The sequence below is a fragment of the Tubulanus polymorphus genome, chromosome 5 (genome assembly GCF_964204645.1).
Source record: "Tubulanus polymorphus chromosome 5, tnTubPoly1.2, whole genome shotgun sequence".
Taxonomy (NCBI): domain Eukaryota; kingdom Metazoa; phylum Nemertea; class Palaeonemertea; order Tubulaniformes; family Tubulanidae; genus Tubulanus; species Tubulanus polymorphus.
This window is the reverse complement of record NC_134029.1, coordinates 467,501-487,551: the sequence shown is the minus strand read 5'-3', so window position 1 is coordinate 487,551 and position 20,051 is coordinate 467,501. Positions and strand designations below refer to the sequence as shown.

Sequence of the window (20,051 nt, the reverse complement as noted above, 5' to 3'; positions counted from 1 at the left end):
CAATTTAGAATGAATTGAAGAAGCATCCAGGTTAAAGTTGATATCAATATATAAAACCTTTCCCTGCCTGTCCCTGTCTATTCGTAATCCTACCTCGCGGGATCCCGTTTGAGTTTTCAATTCGTTTTTTGAAGCGCAATAATAAGATATCTATATTTGTTATGAATTACCTAACTTCCTATAAAACATCTTGAGACTGTTGTGACGTTTTTGATGGTGGCAGATTCTTGTTGACATAGATATTGTAAAGTGAAGTACTTGGAAAACGACTGTGGAATTTATGACAAGTGTCATAATAACATGTTATATAGAACAAACAATATATTCGAATATAATTCTAAATCATACAGATTTTGAAATAGTTCACTGACTCTTATTCTGGGCGTTTTCCGTGACCTACTGGGGGTAGAATCAAATTAGAAGTCACGTATGTATGTTCGTATTTGCAGAATTCAGATTCATATCTGGAGAACATATTTGGAGATTTTGAAATTTTATTTTCCAACCGGGGACGGAGGAATGTATGTATCTAGAATGGAACGATCGTGCATATTGACTATCAGTAAATTATAGGGTCGGAGTTGTTCCAGAAGATGACGTCACTCATTCGGCGTGCGTTTCTTTCGTCCGCATACGAATCTCTATTTAACCAGATCAGTGAAACAACAAGAACAAAACCGGACAAAAATCCTTCACAACAAACATTTTTATTTCATCATCATAATCACCGTTATCATAGTTACAGCTTCGTCCGCCAGGGGTCTCTTTATCTACAATCGTCGAGGATACTAAAACAGGAATATAAGACAACAGTACAAATCACTGCAGCTATAGTTTAGAATAGATTATATATAGTTATGAAGAAAGAGATAGAGTTGAAGAAATATTTCTGAGTGGAATTTTTATTTATTTGTGTCGGTTGTATATTAAATGTTAAACTGTTTTAAAGACGAACTATTGATTTCTATCATGATTTTCTGATTTATCGATTCTACTATTTACAAGTCAGGAAAAAAGAGATGTGTCAATACAATTCGCGATACAGAGTGTTCCAAAAACTAGTTCACATATACAACACGCTGTAATTTTTGGTCACTAATGTTCGACGCCACCATTTTAGTTTTTTAGTCTCTTCGGCGTTGATTCCTCTTTTTATCCTTGCGGCCGCGCCTGCGCTCTCCTCTCCTACGACTGCCTCCATCTTTAAGTTTTTTTCTCGAGTTCCCGGTTTGCTGTTTTTTATTCTGTCTACTTCCGGCCGTCGTTGTCGTTGTAGGTGGCGTAACCGGCGACGAAAAACTAGCCAATCGATGAACAGTAATGATACAGCAGTCTTTACACCACCAGCGATTGCGGCGTCGAGCGAACCGACGACAACGATCTTTAGTTTCATTCTCGGCCGCTAGGTGGTGTTCTCTTTTCGTGTCTTTCACGTGGAAACCGCGATATCCGGCGCAAATCGTCGCGATTTTCTCGCCAACTCGGGTCAACGGGTTGATCGTGTTCTTAACTGTCATCGTCAACAATAGATGGCGTGTATCGACCCGTCTCTAGAAGTAAATGAAAGCAACCTTTGATTATAAACTATAGACTCCGTGTTTTATATTATTGCTTAAATGCAAAAATATTGGACAAACTATAAATTACAGCTTTTAGCTTGAATGCGTCCATTTATTCATTTATGTACAATAAGGAACCGACTACAATTACTAATAACAGGATAATTCAGTTATTCAGTAATTCAGTATTTTGTACTTTACCTTGTTCGCTTGCGGTTTATTCTTTAGTTTCGGTAACCGTGATATGTAACAGACTTTATTCGGTGCGTCGCGATAAACTGTCAAATCCTGCAACGACAGCGGAATAAGAATGATTCGGATTTTTAAAAAGAATGCGATGATTAATGAGATCTTTTCGTTCTCAGAGCTAAACGCGTTCGAATTGAGTCCTCAGTTATAGATTTAGAATTAAAGGACATATTTTTAAAACTGTAGTCAAACGGGGGTTCTCAACGGGTCGTTTTCAGTTACATTTTTGAATCATACTCGGATCCAATCGTATTCAATGCTTTTGTAAGATCACTATTTTGTCAGCACTCATTGAAAACTGCTAGAAGGATATCGAAAATTATCGTTGCATGATTTATAGAGTTTAGAAGGTGAGATATCGAATCCCCTGCTATGAATTATTCAAGCTCCAATTCTAGTCCGTAGATAAATTCAATTACTATCTATTAATTCATAGAGTTTAAGGTGAGATATTATTAAAAGCATTGATAACTAGTCAATACTATATTAATACGGTCGTAATTATGGATTATTCGCCGAATAAGCATTATTTCCATAATTGAATCAGAAAGTCAATTCCAGGTGATGTTTACCGAACTGGAGGAATACTGAATCTTAAATGAACAATCGGCGCTATATTATACAGTCAGACACACTGTGAGGCCACTGTGAGGCCACAGTGAGGTTGATTGTACATAAAGTTATATAAATGTCAAAGGGGTTCGGGTTAGACGCAATACGGGAAACTTCGATAATGAATAAATGCCAGCGTGAATATTAATTATACACAAACCGGAAGTCAGCTCAGGTTCGCGATATCGGATCGACTTCCTGTTATTTTTAAATAAGCTTTCTACTGATAACGGTCTGGGGATATTATTCATTAATTGTGCAGGAGAGATAGGTGACAAGATGCCAGGGGTTTGCAGTAGGTAATTACTGAGGTTAGTCAGTTTATGTCTGACACACATGTCACCCTCTAGCAATGTGTCACAAATAAAGACTCGAAAGAAACGAAAAGTTCTCAATATCGAAAAATCGGTTAAAAAAACTTTTTCGATGCCTTAAAACTTTCGGTTTTCTGATTGTGGATTTGACCTTCTCTGTCGCTTGTCTGTCAGATAAGCTCGGTCCGTACGACAGTACGACACCCACACAAACCAGACGGGAAAGGAGGATGTTAGAGATGATCGGGGAAAGAGAATCAATGAGAGTGAAGATGAGGAGAAGGAGAAGTGAAGGTAATTTCAGTACGAGAAGAATTCTATTGGAGTCATGAATCTATTAGTATTTTATTACACAGGGATAAGATTTACGGCAGTACACTGTTAACGACAGTTCTCTCTCTCTCTCCCGCAGTGATCAGACACTGATAAACCAGCCGTATAAAGCCGAGCCGGGCACGAGTGTTATCAGCCTTATCGGTGAAATAACAATGAATAGAATAATTGATCTCGAGGAAAAGTCGATGAAAAGCGCAATTAATTTCATCCAGCGATCGTAGTTTATTGATGCTGGTTTTTGTTGTATGAATCAATTGGTTATTCGGTGGATGAGTGTGAGAGTGAGGGGAGAGTGAAAGTGAGGAGGAGAGTGAAAGTGAGGGGAGGAGAGTGAGGGGAGGAGAGTGAAAGGGAGAGAGAAAGAGCGAAGGAGGAAAGGGAATGAGTTCATACAGTGTTCTGATTCTAATTCAATTGAATCATTTGAATAGAGAATTTCAACACATCGTAAAATCTTACCAATCATACGGATCATAGTTCAAAGAAAAACAATCTTCATAGATTGATTAAATTAGATTTCAATATTCTCTCGATTCTCCGCTTTTCATTTAAATTGTTTACATAATTCCGGCGTCTTTTTGCTCTCATAATTCAGAAAACCAATTTACAAGTGTCTCCCTCGAGTGTGAGAGTCGCGGGTCGGTGGCGCGGGTCGGTAGCGCGGGTCGGTGGCGCGGGTCGGTAGCGCGGGTCGGTAGCGCGGGTCGGTGGCGCGGGTCGGTGGCGCGGGTCGGTAGCGCGGGTCGGTGGCGCGGGTCGGAAGGAGTAAGAAACTGAAGTCTTTGTAAATGTAGTAGATCTAATTAATATCCGACGCCTCGAACATTGATTTATCATTTCAGTAAATATTGAACGTAGAAATTGAATTAGAAGCAGCAAACAATGAATCTTAATGAAATATCGCGTGTCGGGATTCTATTCGCCCTCCACACCCACCCCCATCCTAACCTCCCTCCCCCTCGGGCAAACATTTAGAGACAAACTCGTAACAGATAGTTTATTAGGTAGGTTTATTTAGAAATCGAAAAATACAAGATGAAGTCAAACGAAACGCTGGACAACTAGTGAAATTAGAGGATATAATATATAACCTAAAAGGCCCAGGAGTCCACATGCATACCCCATTCATACCTCTATACATTACAGGTCACATTACAATGAATACCTCATAGTTCAATACTTACTTTATCATAATCATGGAACACGTAATATTGGCCTTGTTTGCCTTCTTTAGGTATCACCATCGTTCGTTTAGGATCATCATTATTACCGTCATCATGAGATATTCCTTCCAAATCTAGTACTAACTGAAATTATAAAGAGATTCTAATATAGCTACAAAGCAGCGATAACGGGTTTTCTCCGAAGCCATTCAGGAAGATGGGAATTGTAGAAAATTCAAATACCGATACATAGAATAAAATGCACTGACAGATTCGAACCTAATATGCAACCACTGCGTAAACGTCAGTGATTCAGCTTTGAAACCGAGCTTCTCTATTGTATAGATAAATATGAGGCAGGTTAGAGAGGGGGTTGTCACGAAGCTCGTAAGAGATCATTGTCTGGTCTCTATAAAGTCAGTCATTTATTAGGTCTCTCTGTCTGTTGTCTGTGATAAAAACACTGACAGTAAATAGTTCTCGGTATACAATACACTGCCGTCTCGAACTGCGACAAGGGCTAATTCCTCTTAAGTATCTCGTCATTAACTCGATGTTGTAGGTCTTAAATGGAAAATCGCGTGTTGCTAAGTAGTCAATCATCCGTCAATAGTCGTTCGTTATTCGTTATCAGTGTGTTTTACATGTAGTTATCGGTCACAAGAACAATTCTGTAACATAGCGCAGGACCCTCTTGACTCAACCAGTAATAATCAGATTGCATTTTAACCCCTTCTTCTTTCCTGACCTGTTCATCTTTCCAGACCTGTTCATCTTTCCTGACCTGTTCATCTTTCCTGACCTGTTCATCTTTCCAGACCTGTTCATCTTTCCTGACCTGTTCATCTTTCCTGACCCATCTCTATTTGGCTGATTTACGAGTGCACCAGAAAATTCAAAACAAATTTGATAGCGAGAAAACAAATATTTCGGGTGAGAAAACAAAATGATTTGAAATAAATTTGATAGCGAGAAAATTACGAGAAAACAATGATTTGTTTTCTCGCGTGACCCGAAACCATACATTTCACTTGATCGGTTTTTCAACAGCTGCGACATTCTGATTTCATTAAAAACAGACTTTTGCATACAGAATCTTATTACTTGGTATCCTATTTTTCTCTCCAATCCTATCATCTATCTACCTATCTCTCCCCCTCTCTCGGTTATCCTATTATATTAGACTAGCTGTCTATCTCACCTATATCTACGACTTGATATTTTCTGATTGGGAATAACAACTCTCTATAAGATTCCTGATCTAGCTTCATTTAATTGCATACATTTCTTCTGTGATAGAATTTCAATCTGATTGTGATATGAGATTGACATCGTCTCTGTCGGTTCCATGTTTCTATACTCTAAATAGATTTGTATCTGATACACTGATAGTAGTAGCGAGGAAACTCATCTTGTTCTCGTCTCGACCTTTAAGACTCCACAGTTTTGAATCGATCAGTAATTTTTGTCAGCGCGACAGAACGAATTGAGGAGGAATACTGACTGACCATCCGCCGAGATCGTTCTGTCGTTTCTGATTGAACATACTGAAACTGACCCCCGGGAATAGTTTCCATACACAGTGACAGTCTATAATCTTAAAAAGGCTCAAGAAAGACTTAGAGAGTAGTGACATTTATGTAGATTCAATTCTAAGAGCCATCTTCAACAAAACTGAGAGAGCAGTGACGTTTCGAATGATTTCGGTGAGTCATTTGCAGAAAAAACTAGACTTATTCCCTGAAAATAGTTCATAGAATTGACTCGAAACGTCAGACTAGTCTATTAGAGCCTTTTGTCATAATTGCGAGAAGTGCCTTCAACCGAGCCACAGGAACTGTTTCTTACAAACATCACCAGTTACTGAATTTACATCCAGAAATGTATTTCATCTGTAAAATGTCACCGGGAAACTAGTTCTATATTGAGATGCGTTTCTTGTGTAGTATATGGCGAGCGATAAATTGACTGGTGACAGTGAATTTATCGCTAGTGGAAAATTCTTCCGTTTCAAACATATTCATTCAATTCTACCCTCGAGGCTTCAATTTTACTACATATAAAAATTGCAGTGTATCTACTGTAACTGAACAGAATGAGGCCCGGAAAGCGTGAAACTTCACGAACAGCTGCTATACGAGTTGTGAATACACCTTGGGTTTATTCAATTGAGTAAATTAATCAAAGAATTAAGTTGAAGAAAATCTATAACAAAATCAGACGCGTGAACCCTAACCTTTAGTCGATAGCTGGAATAAAATCGGAATTCACAAATCTAAAAACGATCATTTTGCAGTTGCAAATAGCACCAGGGCCCGGTTCACGTCGAGACTTGCGAAAGTTGTCTAAAACCATAATGCTGGTCTTAAGTCTCAGCTATGAATGAGCCTAGTCGCACAGTTGTGATTCAAGTCCAAAATCAGGCTTAAATCTATCGGACTGGTCTTAAGTTGTAAGATGACTATGCAACCTGTGCCCCGAGCCACAACTATTTTACGTACCACACAGTTACCGGGAGTTATGTATGTTTGGTTTTCTGCACACGTTTTTCTATATACGGTCCATTGAACGAATGCTTCGTATTTCAATATATCCGTGTATCTGGATTTCTCATCAACCCGATGTCGATCTCACGGGATTCAGAGATACATGTATTTTATTATTATCGGTGCATATCGTATAAAACACAGCTGGGGATATTCTCACAAATAACCCACCGGTATAACATTCTTCACTCGCTCCTCGCTTATACAAGCAGTTTCCGGGTCGCAGTTTCTACACATTATCCTTAAACGCCATCGATGAATTCGATGTTTCATCATACGTTTCATTATCACCTCAGCATATATTTATCTCAATCTTCATTTCAATCAGAACAACATTTTGGAATTTGGCCAATGGCCTCTAGTGTCTTTTGTATTTTACCTGTTGAAATCAAAACTTCAAAATCTATGATCCTACAAATGTTAGCTTTTTTAAGGCTAATCCACAATGTAGTAGCGATACCGCTGCTGCTGAATAGAGGTGAGGTCAGTTACACGCGGCCACTGTTTGTCTGATACCACAATCTAAACTCATCTTCTAAACCCATCCTCGCTTACCAGACGAGCGAGGTGGATATTTCTCCGATATCCTATCAAACTCTGATTAAGATAGATATTAAAGATTTAAGGCGTTTCTTATACTTGAAACATGACTGTACAAATAAAGCCTAGGACCGAGCCTTATGTGACAAGCCACTTTTATCAAAATAAATCGAGCGAGAATTCTAATTTTGATCGAAGACTCCTTACTTACTGAATAAATTCTAAAAGTTATTTTCCGGATTCCAAGAGGTTCACGGTTTTAAATCAGTTCACTTCCAATGACATCGAGTGAAATTCTTTTACAACTAACTCTGCGGAACTGATAGGTTCAGGAAATCACCACCAGCACTAATTGAATTCGCTTCGCGTTTCTTTTCACTGAACGTTAATCTTGTTCACGATCTCATCCGTTATTGAGTTGATTCTAAAGCGGAAGTAGCTAATTTAAATAAACATGGCGGCGACGTGTGTCACGTGTCTAATAGGCTTAAACGAGGCTGATAGGTTTTAATGACTGTTCTCCGGTTAATGAGGCTCTACACTCGTAAAAATAAATCAATAATCAACGCGACAGATAAATCCAGCTTATATTCTATTCACGATGGCTTTAATGGCTTTTAAAAAACGAACCGATTCAACTGTGAATTAGAACATAAAATTTATTTATGAGTCGAAGTTTGAAGTGTGTTTAAAGCTATTCAATATTTAAACGACTCGAAACAGGATCAGTGTAAACAGTAGACTGACTGATGCAATTCCAAGATACATCTATTCTATGGTCCGACTATATTCTTATACTCATCGAATTATGTATTATGGATAAAATCCAGATCTGAACTATATTTCTCATAATTACGTCGCAACAGTCCTGGAGATGACAATTAGTATGTCGAATAACTCGAGGAGACATTTCTCTTTCATTTTCTTTTTATGGATTTTAATATCAGAATGTTGTAACCGATGTATTGTCGCTCTCCGTGGAACAAATTGCGGCGTCTAGAGTCGTCAAATATGATATGAATTGTAAATGAGACCTGCTCCGCTCTGACCACAAGGTCGGACGTATAAACCTAATAAACTGTGATCGCTCTGTATGAAGCTATTTTCTGAGAGGTATAAGTATTTGTGATATGAGATGCGCAGCCCGGTCGGGTCGGGTTGACAATTAGATTTACTATCGGAAAGATGACCACAGGCAAAAAGTGTCCCGATACATCAACAATAACAACATTCAATCTGTAGTCCTGAAAATGTCATTAGGTGTCTCCGGGTAACGGTGCAGTCCACGTACAGATAGGATTCTTATAAACAACCCTCCTGATATTATACGAATATCAATAATCAATGACTGACTCTCATCTCGCTCTCAATATCATATGATATATCATTCTATATATAATCATATCAAAAATAGTGATTCGCTAAAAGTGAAGAGGGAAGCGAGAGAAACTGGAGAGGGAGTTTATGATACGCGGTATCTCAATCAATTTGCACTAATATGCACTGTGTGGTTATATTGTAGTGTATCTCTGTATTATGTAATGCATAAACGTAGTCAGTTGAGGGAGTCCCCAACTCGATGACGTAGTTCACGCCAGAGAGTCCCCAATTCGATGACGTGGTCTGGTCAATGAGTCCCCAACTCGATGACGTGGTTCACGCCAGAGAGTCCCCAATTCGATGACGTGGTCTGGTCAATGAGTCCCCAACTCGATGACGTAGTTCACGCCAGAGAGTCCCCAATTCTATGACGTGGTCTGGTCATAGAGTCCCCAATTCGATGACGTGGTCTGGTCACAGAGTCCCCAACTCGATGACGTGGTCTGGTCGATGAGTCCCCAACTCGATGACGTAGTTCACGTCTGAGAGTCACCAATTCGATGACGTGGTCTGGTCAAAGAGTCCACAATTCGATGACGTGGTCTGGTCAAAGAGTCCCCAATTCTATGACGTGGTCTGGTCATAGAGTCCCCAATTCGATGACGTGGTCTGGTCACAGAGTCCCCAACTCGATGACGTGGTCTGGTCAATGAGTCCCCAACTCGATGACGTAGTTCACGTCTGAGAGTCCCCAATTCGATGACGTAGTCTGGTCAAAGAGCCCTGTTGACGTTATTCGATCATAGCATCATCGATAAAGTACTTCCGGTCAGGGATTTCCTTACCCGACAAGGTAGTTCAGGTCAGGGAGTCCTCCAATCGATGACGTAGATTTGGACGTAAGCTACAACACTGACTCACCTGATCATTAGGTTTCGGATACTGCTCTCCTGGTCTTGCCTTCTGTTGTTGAGTCGCTGTTGTCTTTTGTTCGGCTAGTGTCGCCCCCTGTTGGACTGGTGTCGACAAACATATCACAGAAAGAACTACCGCGGCAAACAGTAAATAGTGTGACGTCATTGTGTCTAAAAATAGATACAAATGCGGAAATCAGAAAACCCCCTCTCCGTCGATAAATATAAAGTGTTTCTAGCGATCCTATCAGATTGGATTTAGAGACAGTGAAAGGGATAAAAAGTAAATTGATTTATTCGGTCGAGGGAAATTGGAAAATTCATTTTATATGTAAATAGAATCAGCAGAAGGCGGTGAGAAGGTCAACTACGAGAAAAATGCATTATCAAAAACAACTAGGAGGAAAATTATTACGAGAGTTAATCCCTGGTTTAAAATATCATCCAGGTTCATTATGTATTGATGATGACATTTCAACACGGATGGGAAAATGATTCTGGAAGAAGAAAATTGATTTTTTTTTGTCGCTGTGAGGAGGCGTGAGCGGGCTTTGATTCAAAGAGGGAGACATGTGTATCGCATTACACGCGTACTGTATCTTATGTAAAGATTTCTTCTGTGGTGTATTTGGTTTGACGCCAAACACGTGGGTGCCGCGTCATCCGATATCAACCCCGTCACCGGAGTCTGAATTAATGATTATCCTATTCGAATATGCCCTCGGGAGGGAGAATTAATCATATTTCAGTCGGAGAAAAAATGACAACACCCGTAAATTGTACGCGGGCAAACAATGCAGAAAAATCACTATTAAAACAAACGTGTTACTATAATAGCGACGAGTTTACAAACTTCTAATATTGATTTTATTTCTCAATTTTCTACTGTTTATCGTATGAGTTCACGATTGAAATAGTGTCTTGCGTGTTGACACGAACAGCCATCAACGTATCGAGCTAATATTCCATGTTTGCGGTCCCTAAAACCGTCCCTGATCTAATTATTTCTACGTCTGCTGGGAATCGGGTTAACATCGTCATCGATTCGTGATGAAAATTTCAGTCTCGACAACAGTATGAACATCGAAAATACATAAACCTTCATCACTCCGGGGAGCGAAAGATTGTTATCGCTTTTCAAAATGGCTCATAGTATTTGAGTTAAGGAAGCGCTTACGTAGTTTCTTACGGTTGTGTCGTTTTGATTTGCAAGGAAATAGGGACATTCAATCCTAGTGCGACTTTGCGCGTTTATACGACTTCAGAGACAGATTTGAAATGCGTTTTGAGAATGGGAAAAGCGCAATTTTAAGATTCACACGACCTGATCATTGATGATTATATGATTTGTAACGAGAGTTTGACTGTTATTCAAATTCAGTCTAAACTAGACGGATAGTTACATATCTAAAGAGACTTAACTTATGACGATGTTCGAAATTGTACTGATCGATAAATAGTGATATACGATAGTTTTTAGTGGGTGTGGTTTCAATAATGAAATATATATATATATGGAAAGATGAAATTCAATTTGTTGAAACAGATCGAATATCGATAGATTCATATTTCAATATCAGTCCTTCATGTAACCGGCATTATCAACCAAAACCGTCATGTTTTTATCGACGTGACTCTAAAATCCTCCTGCAGTCTCTGATAGTCTTATAAGATAACATTGCATCTTTACATCAGACATCGATGTCACCCAGTGTCACAGAGTATGTTATACATCGTTACAATAGCAGCAATCTATGAAAACAATACAATCTTATGATGTAAAATAGGATTCATAGTGACTTGCGCAATATGTGACTGACAGTGAGGTATTTTTAGTCACCACACCTGACTGGCCACCAGTCACCACACAAATGGTTAACCATCTGACCAGAATGACTTACGAATTCCACCAGTCACTACTGATCTATGGTTTAGTGGTTAGCACGCTCCACTGGCATGCTTGGGGTCGCAGGTTCGAGTCCTGCTAGGGTTAGGGTTATAGCCAAGCTATGGTTGGTGTAAGGGTTACGAGGCGATGACTTAGGGAATTTTTCATACCGGAAGCAATGTAAGTGGGGTTAGAACGTACAAGACGTTCCCTGTTCGAATCTATGCTTAGTTTGACTTTTTTGAATCTCGTAAATCTGTTGAATATCTATACAAAAAATGACGCACTAAACCAAGATAGATCAAAACTAGCTGGAAGCAATTTCCTTTGCAGTGACAGAAAATGGAGGCGTCATTAAAGAAAATTGAAATACAAATCCGTCTCACGTGACAGTCAAATGACAGTCAGTGTTCCGTAAAATAGCGTAAAATAACAGTTTCCATGTGTGTCAAATAGACGCTCCGGTATAAGGTGATCTATTCAACTGCCTGAAACCATGGATAAAAACGGTATCAGATCCGGTGTCAGTAAGAGAAATGTCACTTCACTGCAACCAGTGTTAATTTGATAGCCCCTACCACCACCACAGTCGCTCTGACAGATCAACTACCAAAGTGCTAACTAAATAAACACACTAATCGGTCTAAAATACCTCGAATACGAACCGGATACTCTAGAGGCTGCTGGGATACCACGTCTCCTAGCAGCTTCTCGATTTACAATGTACATTGTTGCACTCGAGCAGCCAATAGACTTGCTTATACACATCACGTGGTCTATGTTTTGTAGAGGGGGTATAACACTTAGCAACGTCACAATATCCTAACATTGTTGTACACAGCAGCCAATAGGATTTTGTATATGCGTCACGTGGGGTATGTATATTTCGAAAAGGGAATGATTTGGGCTCGGTAGAATTTATGGTGTCAGTTTTTCAAGCTCGGCTGCAAATCAATTTCAGCAACGGCAGCGCAGAGTTCGCCTCAGCGCTGTTCAACTGTCGGTTTGAATATGTTAAAACTAATCAGAAAGTGACTGATTTACTGGTGGTTGATGAATGGAATGTACCGACGACCCTGTTGTCTGTAAGCGCTTTGGGGGCCATTTACAACATACGCGCGATTGCTTACATCGATTTTTGCACAGACTATGAAGCGGCGGCAGTAGCAGCAGCAGCCCGCAGGTAGTGCTATGTTGTATATGGACGGACTCGATAGATGCAGATGGGTTTCGGTTTATCTATGGTTGGATACGAGTCAGTAATGATATTTGACTGGTCCGGTATTAATGATATTGACATAGACACTCATTGTATTAATGAATATGGCCTGAAACCACTGCGTGAGGAGAGTCGAGTAGGTCGTACGATGACGGCTTACTTTTAACTAATTTTTAACCGGCGGAATAACCTCACTTACCGCGGTATGCTCGGCGATATTGCTAATGGAAAACATATCTCCAGATTTCTGATTAGACGCACGTAGCGATGAGAACAAGACAAGAGTAAATTTGATTATCGCTTTGGTCCTAATTACGATCTGATAGTGGCGGACTAGCGGCCATCTTTGATTACATTTTGATCGTCTGACAGATAGTGAGGGTCGTGGTGGTTGAGAGGAGATTCTAGGATCACAGTCAAATGTAGGATCTCTTTAATCAGAAAATTAAACTTTTAAGTTGAAAGGATTGAGACTCGAGTGAAAACTGCAAACAAGATTTTAATGATTTTATTTCTACTTTGATCGAAATTGAATTAAAAACTGAGAATGAATAAATCAAGATTTGATTTTATCGAAATTTTGTATCTTGCTATCCAGTCAGTTGAACAAACGACGCATAAACGGGTCCCTCGCTTGAAGTATCAATTATCATGACTAATGACACTGTTTAAGTCATGTTGTTGCTCCATGAACTGCTCGTAAAATGCCCAAAAAACTGTCGTACGATCTCTGGTGGTACTGGTATTTCCTGCTGATTGGCGTCGTTACGGTCACTGGTGTTCCTCGTGGCCGGTGACCGCAACAGGGGAACTATGTTCATCTTATTCTACAGGTAAATCTGTATTCAGCGACTCAGAATTGTGAAATGATGGTTGTTGGTCATCCTCTAGACGAGAAAAGATACGGGATTCCTGTACCAATTGATGCTGAATACAGGGATGTTTTAACTTTAGCGATACTCGACTTACAATATAAGGGTTTCATCATGGAAACTGAACGCAAGTAAGTTATACTAAATTCTTTAACGAGTTTGTAGAGTTTGTTTAATGGATCACCTCGTGATACCCATAAAACTGTTCAACTTGTCGCACCGTCGAGTATCATCAGGATTTGCTGACTGGGCTCGTTATGGTCACTGGTCACTCGTGGCCGGTGACCGTATGTCGATGAAAAACGGGATCACCCACAACAAAACTAGGTCATGGATAAACGAAACTACAAGTAAACAACGTATTTCATTTAGTAAATTTACCGTTATTTAGTGTAGTTACTACATTAAACCACTCACTAACAGTAAACATACAACAATTTGTAAAGATCAATCTTTACGATAAATGTACTGCACACAAAATGTCTATAGTTGCCATCGTTTATTTGTAACTGATACAATTGAAGTTTATTTCACTGAATTTCTACAGCGGATTTTCATACAGAAAAATTCACGAATTTCTCGTCCTAGTAAGAGATATATGTAGAAATTAACCGTATAATTAGAAACTTGAAACTGATAGAATATTTCAAAGAGAAATTCCTTCAGTTCAATTGAGATTGGTAAATATGTAGTGATAGAAGTTGGTAATGTAAATGTTGCAAATGCGAGTGAAACTGTCACAAGCATTATTGTCGTACGTTTTGATTTTGCAGTTTTCTGATCGGACGAAACTATTTTTGAACCTCTGAATAATTGAATTATTATTATAGAATTTGATGTAATAACCAACGATAAAGGTAGAAAATATATGAAGGCAACTAAAAAGGTGAAAAATCTAAGTTGGTGAAATATTTTACAATAAGACACAAACTGGCCAGAAAGGTGTATCAATACTATTGAGGGAATACCAATTAGCAATGTACTTATAATGAAAATAAAAACGATGACGCTTCGAGCGAATGTCGGTGTACATATCAAACGAGATGTGAACGGGAAGAGAACAACTGCCGCACGTTCTAGAGATATCGCTACTATTAACCACGCACTATTGGAACCCATAGAATTCGTCAGAGCCTCATAGATTTGACAACTGATCAGTGAATTTATCATGAACATTGGACCGATGTTTAGATGCAAGAGAACAAACTGTAAAACAGGCATCAGTGTAAAACTGATACAAACCATCAAATCACTGATAGACAAAGCGATCAGATAGTTAGCGTAAGATAAACTGCGGAATCTACGACTTAGCATTATCAGGAAAGTAGCCAAATTTCCGAAGGCTCCTAACAGAAAGGAGATGACTAGAATGACCATAGATACAGTTCGGTAGATTCCAGACCTGTTCTCCACAGACATGAGTAATAAGTAACTGTTGTACGCGGGACCAATCTGCATCTGAGTAGAATTCATGATCATATGAACAAAATAAACAGCTCACCACATCCGATTTCAATCAAGTCTTATTTGTAAGAGATGAAATTGTCTGAAGACAAAATGAAAATCAATTCCTCAGAAATTTACCACAATTCACTCCGATTTGTTTAATGTGTAATGTGTAAGATATAGATGTAACTCAATTATGTATACATTTATATTTTCTGAAAACAAAAATAACTTTTACTCGTAAAATGTCCACTGAACTGAACGTGGATTGTCTGACGGTCGGGGACTATAGGCCTTATTCACAGGACGTCAAACATGAACAGTTCACATACACATCAGATTGGCCGGCGAATGTAACTATGAACTTCAGCTAGCCACTTGTACTTGACGGTCATTATGACGCGCTTTGTGACGTCACGTCAAGGATGATGCTTTAAAGGTGAAGAGATGGCGTAGAGTTAATATCTCCCGCCCCGATCCTGTTGCCCTTCCTTCCATTATCCCTTCGATACCGAGATCACTCGTAATCCCTCCACCCTCTTCCCCCCACTCACCCCCCGAATTCATCCTATCATATTCTATTCCATGTTTCATGTGATATCAGGATCGATATTTCATCAAAGGTGTTATCAGAGCGAGGCTGAGAGGAAACACTGCAGATCTCTCATGTTACCCTGCCGGTTTTTCGTCTTAGGTAACACTATTATACGGATAACATTAATCCTAGGTCTCTATAAAAATCTATACCAACGACATCTTACATTTTATGGGCGGTATTCACGATCCAATTCCCAAAGTCTATCGGGAACGATGAGGATAAGATTAGAATTATTGAAGTTCTTGGTGAGAAATTTGACAATATCAAGGTTTTGTTATTAGTAAACATTGTATTTCATTTAGTAAGTTATTTATTTTTTATCATTAAACGACTCACTAACAGTAAACATACAACAATTTGTAAAGATAAATCTTTACAATAAATGTATTACACACAAAATGTCTATAGTTGCCATCGTTTATTTGTAACTGATACAATTGAAGTTTATTTCACTGAATTTCTACAGCGGATTTTCATACAGAAATATTCACGAATTTCTCGTCCCAGTAAAAGATATATGTAAAAATTAACCACATAATTACACATTTGGAACTGATGGAATAGTTGATAGAGAAATTCCCTCAGCTCAATTGAGATTGGAAGGAATACAGCTAGAGATGAAGGAAGCGTAAATGTCGCAAATGAGAGCGAAACTGTTACAAGCATTATTGTTGTACGTTTTGATTTTGCTGTTTTCTGATCGGACGAAACTATTTTTGAACCTCTGAATAATTGAATTATTATAACCGTATTTGATGTTATAATCAAAGATAAAGGTAGAAAATAAACGTAGACAACAATTAGCTTGAAAAATATAACTTGTTGATATAATTCATAATAGCACACGAACTGGTCAGAAAAATGTATCATTACGATTGGGGGAATACCAATTAGTGATGCATTTATAGTAGAAATAATAACAATGACACTTCGAGCGAATGTCGGTGTACATATCAAACGAGATGTGAACGGGAAGAGAACAACTGCCGCACGTTCTAGAGATATCGCTACTATTAACCACGAACTGGTAGATGCCACAGTTAACATCACAAAATCATAGATTTGGCAACTGATAACTGACTTCATGATGAATATAGGACCGGTGTTAAGACGCAAGAGAACAAACTGTAAAACAGGCATCAGTGTAAAACTGATACAAAACACAAAGTCACTGAGAGATAAAACGATCAGATAGTTAGCGTAAGATAAACTGCGGAATCTGCGACTTATCATTATCAGGAAAGTAGCTGAATTTCCAAAGGCTCCTAGGAGAAAGAAGATGATCAGAATGACCATAGATACAGAACGGTAGATTCCAGACTTGCTCTCGACGGACATGAGTAATAAGTAACTGTTGTAAGAAGGATCAATCTGCATCTGAGTAGAATTCATGATCATATGAAAACAGCAGCTCTCCTGTTTGGAATTGAATTTGAAAATATATCGTCATCAATATTAATCAAGTCTTATTTATTGTATCTATTCAACATTTGTTAGAGATGAAATTGTCTGAACTTATAATTTATTGTTGAAGACAAAATGAAAATCAATTCCTCAGAAATTTAACACAATTCACTCCGATTTGTTTAATGTGTAATGTGTAAGATATAGATGTAACTCAATTATGTATACATTTATATTTTCTGAAAACAAAAATAACTTTTACTCGTAAAATGTCCACTGAACTGAACGTGGATTGTCTGACGGTCGGGGACTATAGGCCTTATTCACAGGACGTCAAACATGAACAGTTCACATACACATCAGATTGGCCGGCGAATGTAACTATGAACTTCAGCTAGCCACTTGTACTTGACGGTCATTATGACGCGCTTTGTGACGTCACGTCAAGGATGATGCTTTAAAGTTGAGGAGATGGCGTAGAGTTAATATCTCCCGCCCCGATCCTGTTGCCCTTCCTTCCATTATCCCTTCGATACCGAGATCACTCGTAATCCCTCGATCCAATTCCCAAAGTCTATCGGGAACGATGAGGATAAGATTAGAATTATTGAAGTTCTTGGTGAGAAATTTGACAATATCAAGGTTATGTTATAGTAAACATTGTATTTCATTTAGTAAGTTATTTATTTTTGGTAACCACATTAAACGACTCACTAACTGTAAACATACAACAATTCGTGAGGATCAATCTTTACAATAAATGTACTACACACAAAATGTCTATAGTTTTCATCGTTTATTTGTAACTGATACAATTAAAGTTTATTTCTCTGAATTTCTACAGTGGATTTTCATGTAAAAATATTCTCGAATTTCTCGTCCTAGTAAAAGATATATGTAGAAATTTACCACATAGTTAGAAACCTGGAACTGATAGAATATTTCATAGAAAAATTCTTTCTGTTTTGGTGAGATTGGTAATAATACAGAAATAGAGGATGGAACTGTAAATATTGCAAATGCGAGTGAAACTGTCACAAGCATTATTGTTGTACGTTTTGATTTTGTAGTTTTCTGATCGGACGAAACTATTTTTGAACCTTTGAATAACTGGACTATTATAACAGAATTTGATGTAATTATCAGGGATAAAGGTAGAAAATAAACGTGGCCAACATATATGGCAAAAAGCATGAATTGATCAAATATCTCATAGTAACATCCGATACTTTTAGAAAACTTCATAATCACTGCTGCATAAACACCAATTACAAATGCATTTATTACAAAAATAATCGCAATGGTGCAGCGGGCAAATCTGGGTGTACATATCAAACGAGATGTGAACGGGAAGAGAACAACTGCCGCACGTTCTAGAGATATCGCTACTATTAACCACGAACTATTGGCTCCCATACAACCTGTCACCAATTCGTAGATTTGACAATTGATCAGTGAATTCATCATGAATGTTGGACCGATGTTTAGATGCAAGAGAACAAACTGTAAAACAGGCATCAGTGTATAATTGATACAAAACGTGAGATCACTGACTGATAAAACGATCAGATAGTAAGCGTAAGATAAAATGCGGAATCTGCGACTTATCATTATCAGGAAAGTAGCTGAATTTCCGAAGGCTCCTAACAGGAACAAAATGATCAGAATGACCATAGATACAGAACGGTAGATTCCAGACTTATTCACTATAGACATAAGTAACAAGTTACTGTTGTACGCGAGACCAATCTGCATCTGAGTAGAATTCATGATCATATGAACAAAATAAACAGGTTTCCACATCGATATTAATCAAGCCTTATTTATTGTATCTATTAAGATTTGTGTAAGGTGAAATTGTCTGAATTTATTGTCGAAGACAAAGTGAAAATCAATTCCTCAGAATTTTAACACAATTCACTTCGATTTATGAACTGTTGCTTGAATTATAAATATAACTGAATTATATATACATTTATATTTTCTGAAAACACAAAGAACTTTTACTAGTAAAATATCTAGTGAACTGTTTGTGGAATTGCATCAGTTGAAACTGATGCAATTCTGTCATTATCGGAATGTGACTAGTGACTTGTACACCCGCCCCGATCCTGTTATCCCTCCATTATCTCTCATACCGAGATCACTCGTAATCTCCCCCCTCACTCCCCCACTCACCCCCCCCCCGCCCCTGAATCCATCCTATCATATTATATTCCATGTTTTATAAGGATCGATATTTTATCAATAGTTCTAGGCTGAGAGGAGATCTCGTGTTTCCCTGACGGTTTTTCGTCTAAGGTAACACTATTACACGGATAACATCAATCCTAGCTGGTTTGCTCTTTCGAAAATCCATAGCGATGACTTCATACTGTATACAAACTGTACTCAGGCATCCAGTTACACGTATGAAGCAAGCAGTCACACGCATTCATCGGGAAAGATAAGGATAAGATTTGAATTATTGAAGATTCCTGTGAAATTTCATCCAATTATCAGATTATGAAAACGTCTCAAATTTTGTATGAATCGATTTTTTTCACAGTTAGACCAGAACCCAGATGTATAGTCAAAACTCAAAAGCGGTCTTCAATCTTAAAACTGATCTTAAGATGTTAGATTGGTTATAGAACTAAGTTGAAATTGGAGGGGTTTGAATCTAAGCTATCACAATAAATATCATAAATCCATAATAATTATATTGATAACATAACTGACTCAGATTGTTGAGAGTTAATCGAGAAATGACTGGGGGTAGATGAGTAACAGGCAATTTAATACCACTTTAAATGTGAACTTAATCCGTCTAACATTAAATACTAAAAACCGCTCGTATTATAAAACATTCTCACGAGGCTGGATTTAAAATCATCAACTTGAAATCCTTCACAGCGGAGAAACCCAGTACAATCGATATATAGACGACATAGCAGAGAAACTGAGTGGGGAACTGAGGGATCCAATGTTTCTGATGCGAGGAAATAATATTCATTTTGAAGAAGAAATATTCGACAAACATATATCCTTCAAATCCAGTTGTTTATCAATTTGTGCAAAAATGATGATTC

General features: G+C 38.2%; 1 protein-coding gene across 1 annotated transcript in view; it reads right to left on the bottom strand.

Annotated features, from left to right (window-relative positions):
- Positions 1–696: 696 nt before the first annotated feature.
- LOC141906060 (uncharacterized) overlaps positions 697–20,051 on the bottom strand; it is a 25,218-nt gene continuing 5,863 nt past the window's right edge. Inside the window, exons 2-5 of the mRNA XM_074795221.1 lie at positions 9,561–9,724; positions 4,255–4,377; positions 1,761–1,847; positions 697–1,550 (exon numbers count right to left, since the gene is read on the bottom strand). Of these exons, the coding sequence (XP_074651322.1) occupies positions 1,125–1,550; positions 1,761–1,847; positions 4,255–4,377; positions 9,561–9,719 (795 nt within the window). The 5' untranslated portion in view covers positions 9,720–9,724 and the 3' untranslated portion in view covers positions 697–1,124. The remainder of the gene's footprint in view (positions 1,551–1,760; positions 1,848–4,254; positions 4,378–9,560; positions 9,725–20,051) is intronic.